The 16,074-nt window shown below is 43.1% G+C and overlaps 1 protein-coding gene across 1 annotated transcript in view; it reads left to right on the top strand.

The window, feature by feature from the left end:
* The window catches only part of gipr (gastric inhibitory polypeptide receptor), a 64,589-nt gene that overhangs the window by 22,734 nt on the left and 25,781 nt on the right, over positions 1-16,074 (top strand). The window contains exons 2-3 of the mRNA XM_061218187.1: positions 8,871-9,057; positions 11,886-11,982. Of these exons, the coding sequence (XP_061074171.1) occupies positions 9,001-9,057; positions 11,886-11,982 (154 nt within the window). The 5' untranslated portion in view covers positions 8,871-9,000. The remainder of the gene's footprint in view (positions 1-8,870; positions 9,058-11,885; positions 11,983-16,074) is intronic.

The raw sequence follows: 16,074 nt of genomic DNA, 5'->3' as shown, positions 1-16,074 counted from the left end.
ATCACTGTTCCCCTGGAGCAGTTGCAGAGAGCAGTTTTGAAGAACGAGAAGAGTGAGATCCAAGGGGACAGTCTTTAAAGAAAGAAAACCATTCTTACTCGTCGACCAGTAAATTGATGAAGAATGACAGGGTTACTTGCTAATTTGGATTACCGTCATTCTGTGGAAGAAGAGCAGCACACGTAGCTTCAGAGATCCATGACACTTCCGAGTCTTATGTCTGTAATTATGACCCCTTGTCTTCTTGAGTGATGACAAGAGAATTGAAGTGGGCTTGAAGTGGTCCAGTGGGCTTTTGGCTAGAGGATGGTGTGCATTACTGTTGATGTCGGTGTCTCATCTCAGTTTAAAATGGAATATTATGTTCCTTTGACTGACATAGATGAGGCTTGGTTAGTGAGAATGCCTGTCTGAACATAAAAATGAAGAGCTATTGATATAGCACAACACTCAATCATGCACTGAAGCAGCTCATAGAGGCTGTTTTTGAGAAAATTGCTGCCTTTCTGAATAGAATTCCAAGAAAAAAATGCATAATCATCTCCCTTTGTAATTCTCAATCCATGTAATCCCCCCCCCCCCCACACACACACACACACACAGTGCTACAGTAAGGACCAACAGTCTGGTAATTTTCAAATTTTGTTATTTGTACAGTTCCCGGCAAAAGTTTTAGGCAGGTGTGAAGAAATGCTGTAAAGTATTTATTTTTTATCAATGAACAAAATGCAAAGTGAGTGAACAGACGAAAAATCTAAATCAAATCAATATTTGGTGTGACCACCCTTTGCCTTCAAACCAGCATCAATTCTTCTAAGTACACTTGCACAAAGTCAGGGATTTTGTAGGCATATAGTCAGGTGTGTGATTAACCAATTATACCAAACAGGAGCTAATGATCATCAATTTAATATGTAGGTTGAAACACAATCATTAATTGAAACAGAAACAGCTGTGTAGGAGGGTGTCACTCAGGCAAGCAGAGATACCGGCTGAAACCTGTGTATCAGATGGTGGGAATGAGATGAAGAGTTGGGTATCGTCCGCATAGCAGTGGTAGGATAGACCATGTGCAGTGATCACAGGGCCAAGGGAATGAGTGTAAAGAGAAAAAAGAAGCCTAGGACAGAGCCCTGGGGAACTCCTGTGGCAAGGGGCCGAGGTGTCGATACCGTACCAGCCCAGGCAACCTGGAAGGAGCGACCAGAGAGGTAGGACTCAATCCAGTCCAGGGCTGTGCCTCAGATGCCCATTGCTGACAGGGCGGACAGGAAGATGGAGTGATCCACAGTGTCAAAGGCAGCAGAGAGATCTAGAAGAATGAGGACAGAGGAGAGGGAGGCTGCTCGTGCAGCATGGAGTGATTCACTGACAGAGAGGAGCACGGTCTCTGTCGAGTGGCCAGATATGAAGCCAGGCTGGTGGGGGTCTAGCAGGTTGTTGTTAGAAAAGAAGGAAGAAAGTTGACTAGAAGCAGCTCGTTCTATGGCTTTAGATAGAAAAGGAAGAAGAGATACCGGGCGGTAGTTCTGGATGATGGAGGCATCCAGAGTAGGCTTTTTTAGCAGCGGGGTGATGTGGGCCCTCTTGGAGGATGCTGGAAAACAGCCAGAAGACAGGGAGGAGTTAACAAGGGAGGTGACAAATGGGAGAATGTCAGGGGTGATAGTCTGGAGAAGAGAAGAGGGGATCTGATTGGCCTCTGATTGCTTCCAAGGTGAGGTTGCTGAAGACAGTTTCATGTCATAAGTCATACACCATAGCAAGACTGAACACAGCAACAAGACACAAGGAAGTTATACTGCATCAGCAAGGTCTCAAGGTTGAAGAAGCACAAAAAACCGGCAATGTTGAGGACCAGTGGTCGGCCAAGGAAACTTGGTGCAGCAGATGAAAGACACATCATGCTTACTTTCCTTTGCAATCGGAAGATGTCCAGCAGTGCCATCAGCTCTGAATTGGAAGAAACCAGTGGGACCCAGATACCCCCTCCGACGTGGAAACAAGGCCAAGCAACTCAACTATGCACGTTCTCTGGACTGATGAGTCAAAATTTTAAATATTTGGCTGTAGCAGAAGTCAGTTTGTTCGCCGAAGGGCTGGAGAGAGGTACAAGAATGAGTGTTTGCAGGCAAAAGTGAAGCATGGTGGAGGTTCCTTCTTGCAAGTCTGGGGCTGCATTTCTGCAAATGGAGTTGGGGATTTGGTCAGAATTAATGGTCTCCTCAATGCTGAGAAGTACAGGCAGATGCTTATCCATCATGCAATACCATCAGGGATGCATCTTATTGGCCCCAAATTTATTCTGCAGCAGGACAACGACCCCAAACATACAGCCAATGTCATTAAGAACTATCTTCAGCGTAAATAAGTATAAGGAGTCCTGGAAGTGATGGCCCCCACAGAGCCCTGATCTCAACATCTGTCTGGGATTACATGAAGAGACAGAAGCATTTGAGGCTGCCTCAATCCACAGAAGAATTGTGGCTAGTACTCCAAGATGTTTGGAACAACCTACCTGCCGTGTTCCTTCAAAAACTGTGTGCAAGTATACCTCGAAGAATTGATGCTGTTTTGAAGACAAAGGGTGGCCACACCAAATTTTGATTTAATTTAGATTTCTTTCTGTTCATTCATTTCTTCTGTTCATGCATTTTGTTAATTAAAAAGAAAAAACGTGACATTTCTATTTTTGCATTCTTACTTTGCAGCATTGTTTTCACACCTGCCTAAAACTTTTGCAAAGTACTGTATAAGCATCATGGGTCTTATTCCTTTTTTGTGTGTTTTTTTAAATGATTTAATTCTTGCTGATTTTTATCTGTCATAATCTCATTCCATCTGTTCTAAAGATGGAAACAAAAACCTCAGCACCTTTTTGTTGACACTAACTCGTTTGTGTTGATTACTCAGCACTGTCGCTGTCAACTAAACGCTACAAACAAGCAACAAATACATTCCTCATAAATATATAAATCCCATTGTGGCGGCTCTCGAGAGTTGCTGCAGATGTCATCATCCCGTCAGTTCTGTCACCAGACTGGTGTGAGCGGATTCAGTCATTAGCGAGCCGTGTTTAATTATCACTGCGCTGTTTCTGCAGTGCACTGTGTGGTAAATGGTAAATGGCAGGCATTTATATAGCGCCTTTATCCAAAGCGCTGTACAATTGATGCTTCTCCATTCACCCATTCATACACACTCACACACTCACACACTCACACACTGACAGCGATTGGCTGCCATGCAAGGCCCCGACCAGCTCGTCAGGAGCATTTGGGGGTTAGGTGTCTTGCCCTGGGACACTTCGACACAGCCCAGGCGGGGGATCGAACCGGCAACCCTCCGACTGCCAGACGACTGCTCTTACCGCCTGAGCCATGTCGCCCCCGTCAGATGCAGATGCGCTTCTGACCTACGCAGTTCCCACAGTGACATCAGGACAGTTCACTTTTACTTTCCGATTGCAGATAGCGCCGGCCCGTCTACGGGCCCTGGCTTGGTCACAGGCTCCACGGCTGTTATTTTTAAAATGTATTTATCATTATTCATTATTCTGGAGCCCCTTTTCAGCCCCCCAACCCATGGGCTGCCTCTGATTGCAGATGTGTACACAATGAATCGTTACATAATGTTTTGATCAAAGCACGTTTTTAGGGCTTGTGACTGTTGTGGCTGATTAGAGTGTGTACACAGCAGTCATTTGTTTATGTCGCTGTCAGCCTTTTCGGGTTTCCTACGTTGAAAATTGGGAGACAGGACACGCACTGACATTGACTCGTACGGCATTTTGGGAAGGAAAAGCAACACAATTATTTGTGAAATTGGATATTGTTACAGGTTATGGATGGAAAGAAGCATGTCTGTAACCACAAATCACATTTTTCTAAAATCCTGAGTGATGAATACGCATTGCCCTTGCTTTGTTTTGTGTGCGACACTCCGTCATTTTTTGACTTTCCGCCATTTCAAATGAACTAAGAGGACTGACAGATTCTGACACAAATTCTACTTGTTATCTCATGCAGGGAAGGAACACAATGTGCTTGCAAAAAACAAAAGCTTATTAAAAGACTAATACTGTGTCTCTATGTGGTATACTTTGGCAGTTGTCTAATCCTCGTTGTCTGATGAAAGGTCAAAGGGTATAATTTATCTGATTGATTAGCACACTCTTATGCTCCTGTTCAGTAGGGAGACCAGCGTAATTAGTCTGGCATCGGCTTTACAAGTCATGAGCGGCCGATTTCTCACGTCTGACTTGTTGCTGAACTTCTTGCACAGACTGTACATCGAGTCTTTTGTGACCTCTGCTACTTAACCTGATCCACACAGACAGTGCTGCCTGTTCCATGTACACAGTATGTGCATAATTAACCCAGGGCACTTACACTCAGTGAACACTTTAATAGGTAGACCTGTACACCAGCTCGCTAATGCAAATATCTAATCTGCCAGATATGATATGGCAATGCATACAAGCATGTAGAAATGGTCAAGAGGTTCAGTTGTTGTTCAGACCAAACATTTCTATGAAGAAATGCAGCAAGTGACTGCAATGATTGTTATTGCCAGACTGGGTAGTTTGAGTATCTCAGTAACTGCTGATCTCCTTTAATTTTATTGCAGTCTGTTTAGTTTACAAAGAGAGGTGCAAAAAACTAAAAACATCCAGTGAGTGTCTTCTCTGTGGGCAAAAATGCCTTGTTAAAAAGGAGCCAGAGAAGGGCCAGACTGGTTCAAGTTGACAGGAAGTGTGAAAAAGGAAGTGAAACTCAAATAACCACATGCCCCAGCAATGTTATGCAGAAGTGTGTCTCTGAACACAAAAGGTTGAACCTTGAAGTGCCAGCTTTGTGACACACATGATGTCCAAGTTTTGTTGCGATGGAGTTGTTTACATTTTGTGGTCATAATTTCCGGCCGTTTTGCAACTCCTCTGTTAGGTGTCCATCTGTCCCTGTCAGTGATCTCCAACTTGCAACCACTCTTCTTCTTTGCTAATACAGTTTGTTCATGTCTGGAATAGTTTTACTTTGGAATAATATTTTAAGTGTACCACAACATTATATAATTTAGCAGTTTTATGACTGGAAATCTGATAGTAGCCTCATGTTGCTGATAGTAGCCTCATCAAGGAACTGATCATCAGGCCTCTTTCCTACAGTAGCTTAGACATACTGCTAATTGGAATTCATCTTAATATGACTCAAGTGTATAGTTGGGAAACTCGGGGGAAAAGTGGCATTAATGATGCAGCTTACTGTGAAACCATAGTTGTTTTATGCTGAATAATAGCATCAAGTATAAAACTGCAGATGTTCTCAAAGCACATATAAAAGTTGTATGCCAGATAAATGTTTAAACTAGGATTCTTTGATGAAGAATCTTCGAATGAAAGCGCAACTCATTGTTCTATCATGAAAATGAATAAACTATAAGATTTAATTAATGTTCCTAGTTTAAAACATATAGACTAGTCAAGCCATAATATGCAATTGCTAATGATGATGGACATACAGCACAATGCAATATAGGAAACATGTAAACTGCATTCAACAGAAAGCAGTTTCTGAATAAAGAACTTGGGTTTGCGGAATAGCATTTACTGATGAATTGTCTCATATAAGATGTGTGTACTTGTGTAGAAATAGTTAATGTCATTTGCGTCTGTGGTCACCTGGTCGCAAGGCCCAGGTGGCAGACTTGCTGTCTTAGCTCAGTTCAAGTGAGAGACTACTCTGTAGAGATATCCTGAAACATTCATCCATCCATCCATCCATTATCTGAACCGAACTGAACAGGGTCGCAGGGGGGCTGGAGCCTATCCCAGCATACATTGGGCGAAAGGCAGGAATACACCCTGGACAGGTCGCCAGTCCATCGCAGGGCACACACACCATTCACTCACACATTCATACCTACGGGCAATTTAGACTCTCCAATCAGCCTAACCTGCATGTCTTTGGACTGTGGGAGGAAACCGGAGTATCCTGAAACGTCCTTTCATTATTATTGCCTTTTTGTCATTATTTAAAAAATGTATTGTCTTTGCTGTGTTAAATTGTTTTTGATTGTATTTAATATGCATATGTGTATGTCCCATGCAGGTAATTTGTCAATTTCATGTCTTGTGTTCATGTCTAGTGTTGTGATCCTTCTATTTTTAAATATTTGATGTTACAGTATTTCAAAAATGGCTGACATTGGGCAAAATTCAAGATAGCCCATTTAATATGAATGGATGGTCATGATTTTTGAGGGCATACTCTGTGATAGCCAGTATAAATGATATTGGCGGTCGATCTCATTGCTGAATGGCAATACTCTTTGAAAAAGGGACTTGTCCCCAGCTTGAACTCAAGATGTACATCTACCTACATGGAAAGTAGTGCTTTTTATTTTGGCCAAAAACTAGCATATTTCTTTACACCGTTTGCCACTCAATTCCACTTTGAAATATTTAGTCTACAACCCATCTGTACATTTGAAGAATGTCGAACAGATACATTTTTCGCATTATAGCTTTTCGTCTTAGCAGACATTCAGGGGTTTAAATAAAATGTGACTTTGAATATTCTCTCTTAACTGGGTTCTCACTTGTGATTGAACCGACTACCTACCTTAATTGTCTTGGAGTGTCGTGGTTCAGCAAGGGAAGTTGTGTGCAATTCAAATGACAGCCCTGCTGATTTTCTTTCAGGTACAGATTTAGTGCTGTTATGATCTCTATGGAGACTCATCCTCAAGCTGTAACTTTATCTCAAGGCAGGAATTCACTTTAAATAAACCCGCCGCTCTTAATTCAATGGTGATGCATTTATACAAACCTGGTTCAGGTCAAAACATTGCTCCTATTTTTTTATGTACAATTCTGGCTGTTTGGCCGGGCGCTGGTTCTGCTGCTTACATCACGGTAGTAAAATGACAGAGCCTTATTTGGGCATCAGATGCTCCCCAAAAAATCCTTCTTTTATTATGTGTTTTCATTTATTGTTTTGATAATTAAAAGGTCTAGCGCCGACCTTTAAGTTGCTGTGTGGGCCAGAGTAACATTTAAGAATGTGAAATTGGCAATCGTGGCCTGTTGATCTCCTGACCCATTTATTGCAGTATTAGCGTCTGTCTCTGTCGAGGAAAATTGCTAGATTATTTCAAACATAGCCAAACATAGTTCTACAAGAGAGCCTCTGACTATTTCACCCCCTAAATGTCACTCTACAATTAACATAGTTCAGTACTAAGGAGAGCCAGTGACTGTTTTACACCCTAAATGTCACTGTACAATGAACACAGTACAGTACTAACGAGAGCTGCCGATTGTTCCACCCCCTAAATGTCACTCTACAATGAACACAGTACAGTACTACGGAGAGCTGGCGATTGTTCCACCCCCTAACTGTCACTCTACAATGAATACAGTACAGTACTATACAATATTCATAGTCTGTCTGGCCTTTTGCCTCTTGCTGAGTCGAATGCTGAAATATAAAAATTTGAAAAATGAAAAGTTCATGCATCATAGATGCACCCCTACTCTTTGCAATGAGTGCCACCACAGTGAGTCAGGACCTGAGCTTAATGCCTCGTCCTGACAGAGGCATTGGAAACCTGGTGTAGTTCTGTGTTCGTTAGGACGTCACAATAGCCCCAGCCCCCCGTTCGACCCAGACCTGCTAAATCCTACACGTCCCCTCAGAAAGATTCTCTTCGCTGGTCCTCGGCCCCTTCCGAAAATAAAATCAACACCGCCAGCCATTTGTCAAACAAACAGAAGTAATAGAGGAACATTCGTCTTTCAAGTGAATCCTGGGAATTTATCGAGCCCGGATGAACGTCTTCTGGAGGTTAAGGACTCTCCAGGCTTCCTTGGGATTGTAGGTTCTGCTCACAAGCTGTTGATTGCTCTGGAGTGTTGGTTCAAATTCCCAAAAGGTTGCTTATACTGTACATGGCAGTATGGCCCATAGAACTCAGAGCGTGATATTATCTTGCTTGTTGACTGTACTAAGGCAGTGAGCCACCGGAAGACAGAGTGGTTGTGGCCTAATATAAAGTGTGTGTGTGGGTGGGTGCACCAGGGTGATTTTATTTTTTATTTTTTTTATTCATTTTTATTTCTGTTCTATTTGCATTTTAGTTCACCACACACTGAGAAGATTTAACAGACCACATGCCACACATTTTGTTTTCAGTAATAACTGTGCACTTTTATGTTACACCACTAACATTAGTGGAATCAAAATGTTCCCAATAGCTACTTTCTCTTTTACGACCTCCATATGCTTGAGAGTTTGTGGCTGTTTTCTTGTGTACCTGTCTTCTTGTATTTTTATCTTTGCAAAAATGTGCCCAGAACAAACAGCATCCTTTGCCACTTCATTTGAAATAATCCTCTAATAGCCATCGATTAGTTTTCTATGGTTAGAGCTGAGATTCTGCATTTTTGATTACCAAAAAAATGCCTACCCCAGCTTTAAATAGTGTCACTGCTGATCATGCCCTCTGTTAGATTACGGGAGAGAGAAACCAAGCACCACCCAGAGGTAGACGAATATGTGGTCCAGACAAAAATTGGATTGACTAAAAGAAATGAAAACTAATACAAAATTTCTAAATTTTAATATTGTTTCTATTTCATTTTAAAAGCCATTATTTTAAATTCACTTCAGTCGCAGTTCTTCAAACAAGTTTAGTTTTAGTTTTTATTGGAATTAACAAATATATTTTTTTAATTGATTTTGTTTCATTTGGTTTTCGGTTTTCATTAACCTTGGTGCGTGGTTCTTGTTTTATTTTTGACTGCTTGCTGATGGTTTTATGAAGTTTGTTTCTTAAAATAATGCTCCGTGCGACGCGTGTGTTTGCAGAGCGCCGGCTGTGGGGCAGGCTCCTGAGGCATGGCCAGGGTTCGAGCCTCTCGGACCGGGCCGCGGCGGTGATGCCTCCCCTGTGAGAGGATCCGGCCCCCGCTCCCCCACCCTGGTGCTCGCCTCAGCGATGTGGGCAACTCCCCCCGCTGTCTTCCTCGCTGTCTTCATCCTGTGCAGACCACAGGTGAGCATGGCGCGGCGGTCTGGGCCCCAGCTCACTGCAGGAACACGGCTTCAGCAGCAGACAAAATGGCCGTGTCACCGACTGCCTTCCTCATGTAGCTCACCCTGCTGGATGAAAAAACTGCTCAAACTGTGTTTGGAAACAGCTGGTAGTTGGTTGACCGGTTCAGACCAGCTCCCCGCTCAACATGGTTTGACCTCAAGCTTGACCTCAAGCTTGGTTTTGAAACAGCCGGTAGTTCTGTGTGTGTGTGTGGTGTTTGTGTGTCCGTCCGTCTCTGTGTGTGTGGTGTTTGTGCGTGTGTGTGCGTGTGTGTGCGTGTGTGTGTGTGTGTGTGTGGTGTTCGTGTGTGTGTTGAGCTGGTCGTAGCTGGATTTTACAGCAGGGCTCACACTTTGCCGGTCAGTGATCAGGTGTGACCTACTGCCTGACACATCATTGGAAGGAGCTAATGCAGGGATAAACAAAGAAAAAGGGTTCTCTGGCTTAACTCTATAAGGGAACCCATTTTTGTTCTGTATGGAACCCTCTGTAGGAGTTGTGAAAAGCTCCCACATTGAGGCTTTTTGCCAGATTAACTCACTCAACTTTATTTATTTCTTTATTTAATCTTTTGCACAAATATTTAATCAATGTGCAGTATAGGGAACGCCAGGGGGCTTATGCTAGAACCTCATCTAAAAAAAGATATGTACATTTATGAACTTGATAGCATTCCTCTATGGAGACACAGAAGAGCCTTTCTTCTGAGAATGCGCCCCTGCCTGAACTCCTGGACATAGTTGGACATTTGCATACTGAAATGCTGGACATTATTGCTTGTTTGCATAGCTCAGGTTGGGGCCAATGTGCAGTGCAGGATGCCTACATCTCTTGAGTTTTAATACAGTCTAATAAACCCTGCTGTTTGCTTGAGCCATAGCCCAGTTCCTTCTCCATAATGTGTAATGCAAAACAGAAAGTAAGCACATTTTAAATTACTCCACTGGGGATCCAATCTATCATGTAAAATAAAATATTCTAACTTTTTAGCCCACTGAAGCGCACTTTCCTCTGTGAGTATGTTGGGCAAGTAGTCTGGTGCTTTAGCTCAGTTTTCCAGTGGTGACCCATAGGTAAGAAAGTAAACTTGTTCACAAAATTGCAGTTTCAAATCCCTATTGCTGCATTGCTGACGTTCAGCGATGTACTTCAGCCAAATGGCTGAATTTGTAGCCATATTTAAATTCAATTAATTTGTATAGTGCTTCTTACAGAGACACTGTAAAAAGTGTCAAAAACCCAAAAGGCAAGCAATTGAGATTTAAAAAAAAACCTCTTCAGCGGGAAGAAAAAACACTGAAATGGTTGTGAGAAAAAAACTCTCAGCAGGAGCCAGTTCTCTGCTGGCCGGCCTGGTGTAAGAGTTTAAGATGAATGAACGGTAACAGAAATGTAATGTAACAGAGCAGACGGTAAAATGGCTTAGGTTGCAGTCAGAGGTTGTGGAGTTTTCCGCTAAAATAGGCAGCATACGTAAAGCAATGTGCCATTCAGGGCGTGGTGATGCATATAGGCCTCCAGGCCATGCATATTAGACAGATGAAATGCCTATACTGTATAATGGAGCAATATTGAGTCGCTTCGGATGAGGGTATAAATCTGGGGGTTTGTTCTCTCATTTACACTTACTTTGCGGAGCATTTCGCGTTGAAAGATACCTTCAGGGGGTTAAGGTCATTCGATAGTCGTTACTGTGATGGAGTGACAGTTATGTTTTATCACTCCTCGCAGCTGTTATTAACGGCAACGAATGAAGCGACGCTGTCTTAAATCACCCCCGGCCCATCTCCGCTCGCGCACCCCCATCAGTCATCACGCGCGGCGGCGGAGCGACGCGGCTAACGCTAACAACATGGCCGCCGGTCTGCGTTACGGGGCGAGGGGCCTGCTGCTCGTCACGTGACCGCATTAAAGCTGGGGTAGGCGACGTTTGGGCACGAGCAGCATCTGGGCAGAAGAAGAAAGATTTTTAACGTATACAGTGGTGAAAAACCTCTCCAGTCAGCCTCTCGGGGATGCGCGCCACAATTTTGATTGGCAGGTAAGGTCGCCTCCTGGCTGAGAGCTGCCCTGGTGGGATGTTAGCTACCGGGAGCGATGAAAAACGGAAGTCCCTGAAAATCTTTCCTGGGACAGTCACAGATATCAGATTTTTTCCCCCCCAGAGCAGTTGGTCTATTGTTAGCTGTCGGAATGTGAAGAGAATTTCACCAAATATTACCAAAAAAAAGCCTACCCCAGCTTTAACTAGTGTCACTGCTGATCATGCCCTCTGTTAGATTACGGGAGAGAGAAACCAAGCACCACCCAGAGGTAGACGAATCGTTGTAATATGTGGTCCAGACAAGCAGAGTTTGATCACCAGCAGACAGTTATAGCAGAGGTAACCAATGGGATGGTCATGGTCACAAGCAAAAATATATACACAAGTAGCAATCCAGAGAGGCAAAGGTACAGAATCGGAGTTTGAGAAACAAAAGTTTAAACAGAAACGGGTCAGAATATGGAGCAGAATGTCAGAATCACGCTTGAGAGTAAGTTGAAGAAACATGACAATCTAGCAAAGTAAAGACGTGGACATACGGGTATATAAACATGAGTAGATGGGCTGAACTGAGGCATGAAAATAGAAAACGCAAAAGACAGAGAGCGAACAGGGGATGTGACCCCCTCCTCACATGATGTGACCCCCTCTCTCCTCACGTGATGTGACCGCCTCTCTCCTCACGTGATGTGACCCCCTCTCTCCTCACGTGATGTGACCCCCTCTCTCCTCTGGCCCACAGATCACGACAGGGAAGACCGTGAAAGACACCGTGGAGGAATGGAACAAGTACCGGACTGAGTGCCTGCTGAGAATTAGCACGGAGCCCACCCCCTCGGGTGAGACAACAGCACGCCTCCTGGGAACATCACAGTCAATGACTACACTAATGGGCAGAACCTCAGGGAGGTTTTACCAGACATAAATTCAAATGTATAAAGTGTATGAATGTATGAAGTAAATATACACCCATTACATGAATGGCATTTGGCAGACGCAAAGTGCATACCCATAACCAGGGATAAGTGTGCTGAAAGACCCTAGAGGGAAGTACAATTTCAACTGCCACCTGTACAACAAAGAAGACTAGGGCCTATTTGATCATTGGAATTTTTATTTTTGTTTTGTAATAATAATACCGTACCACACAAATGTATTAATAAAAAGCTTACCAAGCCAAGGAAAACTAGTAAAGGTATCATCCTAGTGACACAAGTAAATAACACAAGTACAGACAATAGTTAAGGTTTACAGGGAGGTAGGGAGGGGCAGGGAGAGGTGCATAGTATAATGTATGAAGTAAATATAAGAATAAATTAAACCTGCTACATAAATTAAACAGTCAGCTGAGATCTGAGATTGCTCAGTTGGATTTCTGTCTTGGTATTCCAGTGCTTGGTATTTTATTTAAAGTTGATCGACATTCTGTCAGGGTTTTCCTACTCAAATATCAGTTATTGGTTGGCGGGCCCTACCCTATTTAAGACTCATTGTATTCGGTTAACCGCATCAGGTTTTCTTTATTATTTTCTTTCATCTATTAAGTAAAAATAGACTCTTGTTCCAGGTTTTCGGCGTTTAGTTGGCGTTTCGCTGGGGAGTTTTTTGTTGTCCTGTTTTCTGTTTTCTCCGTTCTCCTCTGGTGGGTCCCCAAGATTATATTGGGTAGAACCCTAGATTATATTGGGTAGAACCCTAGAATATATTAGTAGTTATCACCCCTTCTGAGGGTAACTTGAAGATTCCCTTTTGGGTGGGGTCTGGTCCTCCGCACATGTGGCTTGTGTATCCACGGCCCACGGGCCTGATGTACGGAGCCATGAAAAAGTGTCTCCCCCCTTCCTCATTTCCTCTGTTATTATTTCCTCTATTTCCTGCATATCTGTCACACTGAGCTGTTTCAGATATTTCGGGGAAATGTAATATTAAATAAAGGGAACATGAATAAACACAAAATATGCTTTTTTAATTTCCTGTTTCATTTATTTAATGAAGTTATCAAACACCCAAATCACTGCTTTGAAAAAGTAATTGCCGCCTTAAGCTTAATAACTGGTTGCATGACGTTTAGCCACAATAATTCAAATAAATCAAACTGTTCTAGTAATTCGATTTTAGTGTGCTATGGAACTCTTCTTTGCAGAAATGAAGTGTAGTGTTAGTCACGGTAGTCCGCCCACTTCTCAGCCATCAGCTGACACGCAGCTGATTCACCAACACCAACCACTATTTCTCTCTGAATGGTTCTGAATTTCTGTATGTTTACACTAGGACTCGGAACTGTACTGTCCTCTCAGGTCCACTTTTGCACTTGTTCTTGTGTTTGATTTGCACTTTGTTGTACGTCGCTCTGGATAAGAGCGTCTGCTGAATGCCACGTAATGTAATGTAATGTAATGAGAGAGGTTATTTTAAGCAGTTCCCCTGCCATTCCTTTGCTGAGCTCACTTTCGAATACCCGCCACCTCCCCAGGTCCACCTTCTCTTTCTTTTCACGAAAGTTAATAGTTATGGTTGCTTTATACGGGTTTATATGGGTTCGTTTTTTCGTCCTTATTACTATTTGTATTACATGAATATATTATCATACATCATGTCTTACGTTTTGCATACACATCTACATGTATTTCTTATCTGATTCGCTATTATGTTATTGCTGTAAAAATGTCATGTCTGCTGCCGGCCTGTTCAGGGGGGTAAAATGTTTTGCTGCTTGATATACTCATACTTACCAGTATGTCGAGATGTAGCCCCCCAAACTAAGCCATTCTGCCAAAGATAATCGTTAAGTAACCTACTCCTTAATATTTTAATAAATTGCTATTGTACCAGACGAGAGTGGGCCTGACTAAACTGCTTTTATTCAGACAAATTGAAAGGTTTTTGAGCATGAACTGCCTGTTTCAGCATCTCTATTTGGTTCAGGTACAGACTTTGACTGAGGCACTCCAAAGAAATGTTCTCAGTGAAAGGCATTAGCTCTGAATGGAGAAACCTTAGAACAGCGGTGAATCCTCCCAGGAGTGGCCAGCCTGTCAAAATCTCTTCAAGGGCACAACTCATCCAAGATGTCACAGAAAATCGCAAAAGAACATCCAAAGAACTGCAGGCCTCTATAACCTTAGCTTGGTTAGGTCAGTGTTCATGACTCCACAATAAGAAAGAGACTGGGACAGAATGGGATTCATGGGAGAGAAGCAAGACAGAAACTATTGCTAGTGAACAGGAACACATCAGTGCTCATTTCACATTTGCAAAAAACACCTGGATGACCCCCAAGCCTTTTGGGTTAATGGTCTATGGACAGATGAGTCGAAGGTGTTGGACAAAACAGGCCCCATTATATAAATACAGCATTATCACAGTAAGAACATAAAACCACAAGTCAAACATGGTGGTGCTCGAGTGATGATGTGGGCATTCTTTGCTTCCTCGGGACATGGCCAACTTGCCATAATTGAAGGAACCATAAATTATGCCCTGTAGCAGAAACTTCTCAAGGGGAATGATCATCTATCTGTGAGCTGAAGCGTGATTGGGTTAAGCAGCACGACAATGATCCAGAACAAAAAGGCGAGTCCACACCTGAGTGGCTGAAAAGAAAAAAAAAGGTTTCAGAGTTCTGACTTGAACCCAATAGTTGTGGCAGGACCTGAAATGAGCAGTTAATGTTTGAAAACCTACCAATTTGTCTGAATGAAATGAGCATAAGCGCAGGAGGAAGGCTTTGACTGGGAGCGTGTGGCAGCTTGCATGCAGGAGGAAGGCTTTGACTGGGAGCGTGTGGCAGCTTGCATGCAGGAGGAAGGCTTTGACTGGGAGCGTGTGGTAGCTTGCATGCAGGAGGAAGGCTTTGACTGGGAGCGTGTGGTAGCTTGCATGCAGGAGGAAGGCTTTGACTGGGAGCGTGTGGTAGCTTGCATGCAGGAGGAAGGCTTTGACTGGGAGCGTGTGGTAGCTAGCATGCAGGAGGAAGGCTTTGACTGGGAGCGTGTGGTAGCTTGCATGCAGGAGGAAGGCTTTGACTGGGAGCGTGTGGTAGCTTGCATGCAGGAGGAAGGCTTTGACTGGGAGCGTGTGGTAGCTTGCATGCAGGAGGAAGGCTTTGACTGGGAGCGTGTGGTAGCTTGCATGCAGGAGGAAGGCTTTGACTGGGAGCGTGTGGTAGCTAGCATGCAGGAGGAAGTGTCAGTGACTCTCGTGGCCAGCAGAACTGCGCTGTGCTCTAATTCTATGGGCTAAAATTCCTCCACAGTGATGTGAAAGACTGATATCAAACTATAGGAAGAATTTCAATGCAAATATTGCTGCTAAAGGTGGTGCAACCAGCTATTAAGTAATGAAATAATAATAAATAAAAAAGGTTTTACGTTTTGTGTAAAGATCTGAAACAACAATATGTATTATTAGAGGAAATTAGGATGGGGCAAATACTGTTTCACGCTGTGTGGAATGCATTAATATTATTTATGGATCTTGCATGGCAAATGTAAATCAGAACACATCTGGTGTCATCTTTGACCCTGATTTGAGGTTGGGTAAACACATTATGAAGACCCGACAGACGTGCTGCTGCCAGCTTGTTATCTTTTGGGGATATAGAACAAAGTTATCCATGTTTTCCCTTTAGTATAGCAGGGTTAGTGCAGTGACCTGCATCCATCTGATTTTATTCTGGGTTTATCTTGGCTTCAGTGTTGGCTCAAAGTCCTGCCAGGTTTCTTAAAACACACAAGAGGTCATGTTACCCCATTCATCGGTCTGCCAGTGGCACTATGAGTAGATTTTAAGTTTGCATTGATTGCTTTTACAGCACTACATGAATACATTAACTTTTTTTTTTACATAGTGGAACTGCCCAAGTGTGCAGTCATCAGATAAGGGCTACCGCACTGTTCCCGCTCTCCAGCCAGAAACTACAGGCCATCTTA

The sequence above is a fragment of the Conger conger genome, chromosome 13, assembly GCF_963514075.1.
Source record: "Conger conger chromosome 13, fConCon1.1, whole genome shotgun sequence".
In the NCBI taxonomy this organism is placed as follows: domain Eukaryota; kingdom Metazoa; phylum Chordata; class Actinopteri; order Anguilliformes; family Congridae; genus Conger; species Conger conger.
This window is presented reverse-complemented; position numbering and strand designations above follow the sequence as displayed.